General features: G+C 37.1%; 1 protein-coding gene across 1 annotated transcript; it reads right to left on the reverse strand.

Moving 5' to 3' along the window:
• Positions 1-234: 234 nt before the first annotated feature.
• Positions 235-3,511, reverse strand: zgc:110222 (uncharacterized protein LOC550336 homolog). Its single transcript, XM_056446796.1, has 2 exons — positions 3,088-3,511; positions 235-1,333 (listed from the first exon to the last, which is right to left on the reverse strand). Exons 1-2 carry the CDS (start codon positions 3,344-3,346, stop codon positions 1,092-1,094), a joined length of 501 nt encoding a protein of 166 aa, XP_056302771.1. The 5' UTR covers positions 3,347-3,511; the 3' UTR covers positions 235-1,091.
• Between the last annotated feature and the right edge of the window lie 6,482 nt (positions 3,512-9,993).

The following is a 9,993-nucleotide window of genomic DNA, read 5'->3' on the forward strand; positions in this document are numbered from 1 at the left end:
TAAAGAAATTATTTTTCACAAAGCAAACACAACTATTTCATTTTCTAATGACTTTCATTTATATACTGTAATTCATTCTTAAATGTCTTACCCTCAAGTTTATATCATGTTTTTTTTCTTTCTCCTTTATGTATCTTTTTTTATTCACAACGTAATTCATATTCTGTATTGTAAACAAATATTGATATAAACATGTCAAAGTTTTTTTTATTTTTTTTATTAAGGAATAAATGAATGAGAATATAGCAAACAGCATTATGTGGGGTTAAGGGTAATCGGGTCCAAACAATCTATCCCTGCTTCAAATAATTCTTTTCATATTCAAAATCCTCCGTTCTCAGCAACGCTCAAACAATAAGTTCAAGTTCATATATTTATAAAGCACAAAAACAGTCACAAGACTGACCAAAGTGCTGTACACTCTCAGAAATAAAGATACAGAAGCTGTCACTGGGGCAGTACCTTTTCAAAAGATACATATTTGTACCTGAAGGGTCCATAATGGTACCTCAAAGGAACTTTTTAGGTACATTTTGGTACTAATGTGCATATTAGGTACCACTGTGAACTATTTGGGTACAAATATGTATCTTTTAAGAAGGTACTACCCCAATGACAGCTCCTGTACCTTTATTTCTGAGAGTGTACATAAGTCAAAGTAAAATAAAATGAACCAGTATGAATAAGAATGAACCAGTAGAAAAGATTATTAAAATGATATTAAAAAGTCAAGCTAAATAGGTACTTTTTTAGGAGTGATTTAAAAATCAATATTGATGGAGCCATTCTAAATCTCAAGGGGCAAAGTGTTCAATAAGGAAAACAGAAGACATCACTACAACCATAATGTAGAATTTAATAATCTATTTTAACACCTTGAATCCTCATTTCACCTAAGACAAAAAAAGGTTGTATAGCGTTTTTTATTCAAACAGCACTGCTATTCATATTAGGTCAACACAATATAGACTATATATTCAAATAAGAAAATGTTTAACACTTTAACACTAACAATAAATTAAACTTGTTTTTATTAGAGTGTAAAAAGGACCCATTAGATCTACATTACAAATCTCCAGTAAAGGCACGCCTTAGCGTCCCTTCAGTTCAGACACAGAAGAAGCAGAAGGCAGTAGACGAATTGGTATGTTTACAGTCCACACATCTTTATGACCCCTAGCATACATTGGTTCATTGAGCCAGCGGGGGTTTGAGAGTCTTGTAAGGTATTTCAAGTTGAGTTCAGTCAAGCAGGCTGCTGTCTCTAGCTTTTTCATTTCTTCGCAGGGAACATTGTCTGGACAACACCACGTCTCTCCAACATCCACAAGACCTGCAAATATTCAATGGTTAATAGACAAGTAGACTTAATAATGTGCAAATGAAAAAAAGCGAGCCAAAAAAAAGGCATACATTCATAATATTACGATTTTTTGGTCATTTAATTTCAGTATTTGAACAGCATGTTCAAATAAAAATAAATTTTTATAATCTTGTTGTAGTTCATTTGATCAGTAGATTTTTTTATCATCAGTTTAATTACAAAAAAATCAGCTAAACCAGACATACTTGTAATCATTTTAAAAGCTTGACATTTGAATGTGTTTTAATGCAAACAGTATGCTGGATGGCCACATATCTTTTTTTTATTATTTTTTTTGCCTTTTAAAAAAATAACAATTTAGGCCAAATTCAATCCAAACACAATTTTGCACAAACTAACTGAGACATGTCAGATATACAGTGAATCAAATACAAATCCATAAAATTATACAAAACAAACAAAAATAAAAAAAATATAAAATAACTTAACAAAAACTTAACAACATACCGTGCAGACATCAAACAGAAACTCTGTAAGGGGTTATATAAAACCATATTCTTGAAACAAATCATACAATTGTTTAGCTTTCTCACCCTTCATTATTTTTAAAGCTTCTACATAGGTGGCAAACTCTTTTTTTAAAGACAATCAATTGAGGAGCTGTTTTCAAAATTTTGCATTTATGAATGAAGAATTTAAGTAAAATAAGTACACAATTTGCAGTTGAGTCATCCTCTTTGCTGTCCAAATGTACTCCAAATCTCACAATGGCCCAACAAATAGAAGGAAACATTGAAAGATATTGTTTATCCAGTTGTCCACATCAGACCAGAAAGGATTAACCAAGTTACAATGAAGAAATAGATGTGCAACAGTTTCAATATTGCTACTGCAGAATAGGCAAACATAACAATTCACAGTAAATCTTTTTCTCAGAAACTTGTTTGCAGGGTAAATATCATACATCATTTTAAAATGTACTTCTTTGCATTTTGGAGGAAGAGAAAATATCAAATTTTTGCATCTAATTTTCTTAACTAAATTCTTGGAAAATATTATTTCTTTTAATAGGACCAGGATAACACTCCTGTATAAGACACTTTCTAATAAATATATTTGTACATTACTTGTCCACAAAATGTAACTTACCTAAATTAATATCCCTAATTTTTGGCGTGACAGTGGAATAAACTCTCCTTTAACATGTTAATTAATAGTGAGGGAATACAACTAATTACTTTCAAATTATCTTTTTTAACACAATTAAATTTAAAGTTAGTACCAATCTCACTGCAACTAACAAAACAACCATTCTTATCCAAAATATGCAGTACTGACAAAATACCATTTTGCCACCTGTCCTCAAAAAAAAAAAAAAAAAAAAAGTATTAATACACAGCGATTGTTCCATAATGACACATTATAGGGACTGAAGTTATGTTTGTACAGCATTTTCCAATACAACAAAACCTGCTTATGAAAATTGGAAAGTTTCAGGGGAATTTTAGATAATTCAAAGTCACGTTAAAAAAAACTTTGTACCTCCCAGTTTTTTAAACAAATAAGATGGGATTACAAAATGAATCCTCATTTTTTTTTATAACAAGGTCTATATCTAGATGTTATACCATCAGATCATTTTATGTCTATGATACAAAATATGTGAACAAAATTATGTTTTATTTTCTATGTTCATAATCACTAAAATATAAGCCTTACTGTTTTGAATTATATAATGAATACTAATTTCATTTAAACGTCACCTGCTATAACACCCCGCCCGAACCTTTCTCCCGACTCCAGAAGTTCCTCCGTTTGTTTGGTTGTCAATCCCAGTCTTTCAGTAAGTATGAGCCTCCAGGCCTCTCCGTCCCAGCTTTTCCAAGCAATGTGAACAGCTAGAGTGCTGTTCTGCATCTCTGACAGCAGGGGTCGCCAGCGACTTTCTATTGTTTTTACATTATTCAACACGAGAGTAGCGTACGGCTGGCGAAATGACAAACAGGGCACCTCTAAACTCATACCGAAAACAATATTAAACGATTTATTTTACAGAAAAAAAATTTCATTATCACAATTTTCTAATTACTTTACCAAAGAGATAAAGTCTAACGCCTAAACGGCTGATACTGGTTATACATTTCCTGTTTTTTTAAAATGCGCCCGAAAAAGAGGAGGCACTTCTTCTTCTTCTGTGGTATTTTATTGGCAGCTTGCAAACTTAGTGCATTACCGTCACCTTCTGGACTGAGATGTGATCATTAGGGATGTGTATACTGTATATATTTATATACTGTATATTTAAAAAAAAAATGTCTAAATCCTATTTGCTAGAGGTGTTATTTTCAGAAACTGTATAACTGCATTAACTATTGAACTTGCTCCAGACAGACTCAATGTGTGCTTTAATGTCATGTTCTTAAATACTTTCTGTAATTGTTCTCGTTCTTCTGAATATTTTCTACAAGACAGTATAGCATGTTTTACGGATTCTGGTTCATTACAATATGCACACATTTCATTTTGATGTTTCCCTATAATACATAATCCACTGTTTAACCCTGTATGTCCTATTCTTAATCTTGTAAACCATGTTTCCTCCTGCCGTATTAGTAAATTGTTCTTTTTGACTTTTACCTCCTGTTGAATTTCGAATAAATGTCTGCCTTTTACATCTTTGTCCCATTTCTCTTGCCATAATCTATTTACACCATCTTTAATTATTGTTTTAATTTCTGATTTGCTAAGAGGAACCTGTATTTCTATGTGATTTCATTTAATAGCTTCTTTTGCCATTTTATCTACCATCTCATTACCTTCAATACCAGAATGAGCTGGGACCCATACAAACTGTATATGAATCCTTTGTTGACTCAATTGGAATATTAGCTGATGTACTTCGTTTAAAAGATCCTGCCTGAAAGCAGATTTCCCACTGTGGATACTCATCAGAGATGACATTGAGTCTGAACAGATCAGTGGTTTGTATGGCTTGACTTCCTCTACCCACTGTAGTGCTATTATAATAGCCATCATTTCAGCAAAGTAAATGGAGAGGTGACTTGAGGTTCGTTTTTGTTTTTTGCTCTATATTTGGGAATGTATACTGCCGCTCCAGTTTTACCAGTTGATTCTTTTGATGCGTCTGTATATATTTGTACTGTTTCATTATACATTATTTCTAAATACTGCTTAACATTTTGATTTTCTCTTTTTGACTTAATTACCTTCTTTATTTCCAGATTTATTACAGGAAAACAAAACAACCAAGGTGGAATTGTACTTATATAGTTATTTTTACTACAAGAGATATTACTGATCCCCATTTCTTCTGCCTCTTTGCTACTGTTCCATCCAAAGCTTCTACTATTAGTGCGACCATATTCCCAACATTCATTTAATACCATTTTTGTGGGGTGTGTAGCTGCTTGTCCTTTTAGATTTACCCAATATGTTAAAGAGAGTTGTAATCTCCTGAGATTTAATGGCATCTCGCCTGTTTCAACTTGCAGTGCTGGGATTGGAGAGGTTCTAAAAGCTCCGCAACATATTCGAAGTGCTTTGGCCTGCATCCTGTCAAGTTTAGCTAATGTGGTTTTTGCTGCTGATTTATACACTACTCTTCCATAATCAAATACTGAACGTATAATGGAAATGTATATCTTTTTCAAAGATGACCCTGTTGCCCCCCAATTATATCCTGCCAAACATTTTAGGATATTAATTGCTTTCTTACATTTATCATTTTCTGAACATGATTTTTGAAGGTAAGCTTACAATCAAACCATACCCCTAAATATCTTATTTCACTAGCTTGTTTAAGATGTTGTCCATACAGTTTAAGGTTTATTTCGGGTTTTTTAATTTTTTTTTGAAAAACAGATAAATTTAGTTTTTTCCACTGATAGATGAAACCCCCATTCAAATGACTATTTTTCAACCTGACTAATTGCTGACTGCATTCTGTTCTATAAGTTATAAATTTTACGGCCCCTCACCCACAATGCACCATCATCTGCATATAGTGCTCTATTTATCCTATGTTCCACTCCATCGAAAAAATCATTTATCATTATATTAAATAGAACTGGGGCTACAGACACTTCCTTGTGGGGTACTATTTTCTACTGAATATGTGCCTGATTTCCTGTTCCCTATTCTAAATTCTATGGTTCTTTCCATTAAAAAAATCTTTAATCCAATTGAAAATTTTACCACCTACGTCAAAAAAGGTTGCCAAGACTGATTCTCTATTTATTTGTGCTTTTCTAATTTCATTTTCTAGACTTACTACCGGATCCATTGTTGTTCTTCCATTGCGGAATCCACTGTGAAAAGGTGTAATTATTCCCATGCTTTCTAAATAATACATTAACCTTTTGGCTATCATTCTTTCCATAATTTTACATAAGTTAGATGTTAAGGCTATAGGTCTATAACTTGTGATCTCTGATTTATCTTTGCCAGGTTTTCCTATTGGAATTATTACTGAGTGTTTCCACACTCTGGGCAACTGTCCCTTTTCCCAAATTTTATTATAAAGTTCGACTAATAAGGTTTTTGCTACATCAGAGAGTTGTTCAATCATTTTGTAGCTTATTCCATCTTTCCTTGGTGATGTGTTTTTAACTTCTATCAGTGCTCTCTTTAATTCAAACAGTGTGAAATTTGCTTTTAATGGGCTCTCCCCTACATTTTTTTTTCGCCAAAACGTCTTTATTTTCTTCAGTTATCCTTTTTCTATTATTTAGCTCCTCCTGTGAGAGATTCTGTGAACTATGTATTTTTACAAAACCTTTTGCAAGCATATCAGCTTTGTCTTCATTAGTGACTGCTTCAATTCCGTTATTTCCTAATATTGGTAAAGAAAATTCCATTCTTATACCACCCATCTTTCTAATCATTCCCCAGATCTCCTTAACGTGTATTTCTGTCCCAATATTGCTGCAATAATCTCTCCAGTATTTCTATTTTTGGCTTCTTTAATGATTCTTTTGGTTTTTGCCTGTGCTCTTTTATATTCCATTAAATTGTCCAAAGTATGATTTAACTTTACAACTTTTAAGGTTTTGCTTCTATTTTTAACTGCACTTCTACACTCTTCTGTCCACCATGGTACCATTTTCTTTTTCCTAGCCCCTGATGTTTTACCTATTACTTCTTCTGCTGACTCATGTATTATGCTTGTGAGCATGTTGTTTAATTCCTCAACATTGTTACTCATGTTCGGCATGGCCTTTATTAGTTTACAGCTTGCTTTAAAACTGAACAGTTCCCAATTAGCTTTTCTAGTTTTCCATCTTATAGCCCAATTATCTTCTTAATTGATATTTTGATTTCTTAATTTTGTCCAAATTGGATAATGATCACCGCCCATTGCATTACTGCTTACTTCCCATTTACACTTTCCTGCCAGTTGCTGTGAAACAAAAGTCAATCAGTCAGATCAATTGCTGATTCCCTGCCATGAGTAACATCGTATCTTGTGGCTCTTCCATCATTTAAACACACAAATTGTTTGTCATCCATTACCTCCTCTATGATACCACCGTTGCTATCGGTTTTTGTACTTCCCCACAATGAGCTATGTGCATTGAAATCCCCACATATTATTAGTTTAGTTTTCTACCTCACAAATTTCCTCCAGCACTTCTCTAACAATTTTTTGACAGGGGATTGTATAAGTTAACTATTTTTATTTTTGCTTTGTTGAACCAAACTTCAATAATAACAACTTCAAGCTCATTAACACCATTAATAGTTTTATAATTTATACCGTTTTGAATTAATGTACTCCACCTCCCATTGCACCAATTCTATCTTTACGCACTGCTGTGTATCCATATATTGTAAAGGCAATTCAGGGCTTTAACCAAGACTCCTGTATGCATATTTGTCATGGTCTGTCACCTGCATGTTGTCGTCACGTTCATTTGTTTTGTTTTCTCGGTGCACATGGCGTTATTTTGACAGCTCGCCATGTGCTCCGCTGTCTCACCCCACCCACTTGTCATTCTACTCATTAGATCATTAGTTCATTCACACCTGCCTGTAGTTTACCTTCATTAGTCTTCCTATTTATTCCTCTCGTTCTCACTGTCCTGTACCTTATCGTTCGCGTGTCTTACCTTACGATCCTGTTTTATAAAATCTTGTCCAGTCCTGTCTCGTCCCGTTTCTGTTAGGCTCCAGTGCCAGTCTTTAATGTTTGTCTTGGATTTCCGCCTTTTTTCTCCTTAGTCAGACGGTCCCAGCTGCTGATCAGCCGCGGCTTCCTCACCTCTCCGCACTTCTTCCTGTAGTCCCCCTCTACCGCCCACCAGCGATCTTCCTCTCCAGCCGACATTTACTCCACCTGCTCTCTCTCGTCCTGGCTGCCGGCGCACTGGCATTAACCCCTTGCTGGCTGACGGTTTGGATTGCCGTGCGCCTCTGGAACAGTTTTGCTTTCACTTTCTTTTGCATTGACTTTATTTATTGACGGATTGGACTGCCGTGCGCCTCCTGTTGGGACAGTTGGTAGTGCATTTAGTCTCTTTTGCTTTAACACTATTTATTGGTGTACTAGACTGCTGTCTGCCCTCTATAGGCCATCCTTGGTTTGAGTCGCTCCAGCATGAGGCTGCAGGATCCAGACAGGTTGCTTCTCCTCTCATCACACACCACCACGATCCAGAGCCCCATGCCAACAATCCACCACCGTATGATGGAGACCCCAGCTCCTGTCGGGCCTTTTTATCGCAGTGTGTGCTTGTTTTTGCCCTACAACCCCGCCGTTATGCCTCAGAGGCCTCCAGGGTGGCATATGTCCTGACCCTGCTTACTGGGAGAGCACGCGAGTGGGGAACTGCAGTCTGGGTTGCCAGGGCACCTTTCTGCCACTTTTTTGATGACTTTAAGGAAGAGATGATTAAGCTATTTGACTGGTCTGCACAGGGAGATGAGGCGGCCACCCGGTTGGCACGACTGACCCAGGAGGGTCGCTCCGTCACCGACTATTCTATTGAATTCAATACATTAGCTGCCACTTGTGACTGGAATGAAGGGGCCCTCCGGTCCAGATTTTTTGAAGGTCTGCATGAGGAGATCCAAGATGAGATCTCTTCTCATGAGCTTCCTCGTCACCTGGAGACTCTTATTGACCTGGCTCTACGTGTGGAGGGACGCCTTCGCCACCGCCGCCATTGGCGGTCTGTCCTTTCTTCCTGGAGGGTTGATGGCATCCTCCCCCAACAAACCTCCTCTACTCCCTCATCATCACCTGCGGGTGCGGGCTTCTTCTTTGTAAAGAAGAAGGATGGCTCCCTGCGTTCATGTATCGACGAAAGAGGGCTGAACGACATCACAATTAAAAACAGGTACCCCTTACCTCTTATGTCATCTGCCTTTGAGTTGTTGCAGGGAGCCCGGGTCTTTACCAAATTAGACCTTCGTAACGCTTACCACTTGGTGCGCATCCGTGAGGTAGATGAGTGGAAGACAGCCTTTAATACCCCTACGGGACACTTTGAATATCTTGTCTTACCTTTTGGTCTGACCAATGCCCCAGCTGTCTTCCAGGCCCTGGTTAACGATGTGCTGAGAGACATGGTAAACAAGGTTGTCTTCGTGTACCTGGATGATATTCTCATTCTCTCATCCTCTTTACAGGCACACACATCATGTGCGTCAGGTCCTCCAATGACTACTAGAGAACCAACTCTGTTAAGGCGGAGAAGTGCGAGTTCTACACTAAGTCGGTTACATTCCTGGGGTATGTCATCTCGGCTGAGGGAATAAAACCTGATACTGCCAAGATAAGGGCCGTTGCTAAGTGGCCAGTCCCCAACACCCCCAAGGCTCTGCAGCGTTTCCTGGGTTTTGCCAATTTCTATAGGCGATACCACCGTTGCTATCGGTTTTTGTACTTCCCCACAATGAGCTATGTGCATTGAAATCCCCACATATTATTAGTTTAGTTTTCTACCTCACAAATTTCCTCCAGCACTTCTCTAACAATTTTTTGACAGGGGATTGTATAAGTTAACTATTTTTATTTTTGCTTTGTTGAACCAAACTTCAATAATAACAACTTCAAGCTCATTAACACCATTAATAGTTTTATAATTTATACCGTTTTGAATTAATGTACTCCACCTCCCATTGCACCAATTCTATCTTTACGCACTGCTGTGTATCCATATATTGTAAAGGCAATTGAGGGCTTTAACCAAGACTCCTGTATGCATATTTGTCATGGTCTGTCACCTGCATGTTGTCGTCACGTTCATTTGTTTTGTTTTCTCGGTGCACATGGCGTTATTTTGACAGCTCGCCATGTGCTCCGCTGTCTCACCCCACCCACTTGTCATTCTACTCATTAGATCATTAGTTCATTCACACCTGCCTGTAGTTTACCTTCATTAGTCTTCCTATTTATTCCTCTCGTTCTCACTGTCCTGTACCTTATCGTTCGCGTGTCTTACCTTACGATCCTGTTTTATAAAATCTTGTCCAGTCCTGTCTCGTCCCGTTTCTGTTAGGCTCCAGTGCCAGTCTTTAATGTTTGTCTTGGATTTCCGCCTTTTTTCTCCTTAGTCAGACGGTCCCAGCTGCTGATCAGCCGCGGCTTCCTCACCTCTCCGCACTTCTTCCTGTAGTCCCCCTCTACCGCCCACCAGCGATCTTCC

The sequence above is a fragment of the Danio aesculapii genome, chromosome 21, assembly GCF_903798145.1.
Source record: "Danio aesculapii chromosome 21, fDanAes4.1, whole genome shotgun sequence".
NCBI classification, from domain to species: domain Eukaryota; kingdom Metazoa; phylum Chordata; class Actinopteri; order Cypriniformes; family Danionidae; genus Danio; species Danio aesculapii.

What these genes read in the sequence shown, in the direction of transcription:
- zgc:110222 (XM_056446796.1), bottom strand. Translation starts at nt 3,346, where the DNA reads ATGAGTTTAGAGGTGCCCTGTTTGTCATTTCGCCAGCCGTACGCTACT. An exon ending in CGGGCGGGGTGTTATAGCAG is followed by an intron (nt 1,334 to 3,087) that starts GTGACGTTTAAA and finishes GAATATTTGCAG; the next exon opens with GTCTTGTGGATGTTGGAGAG.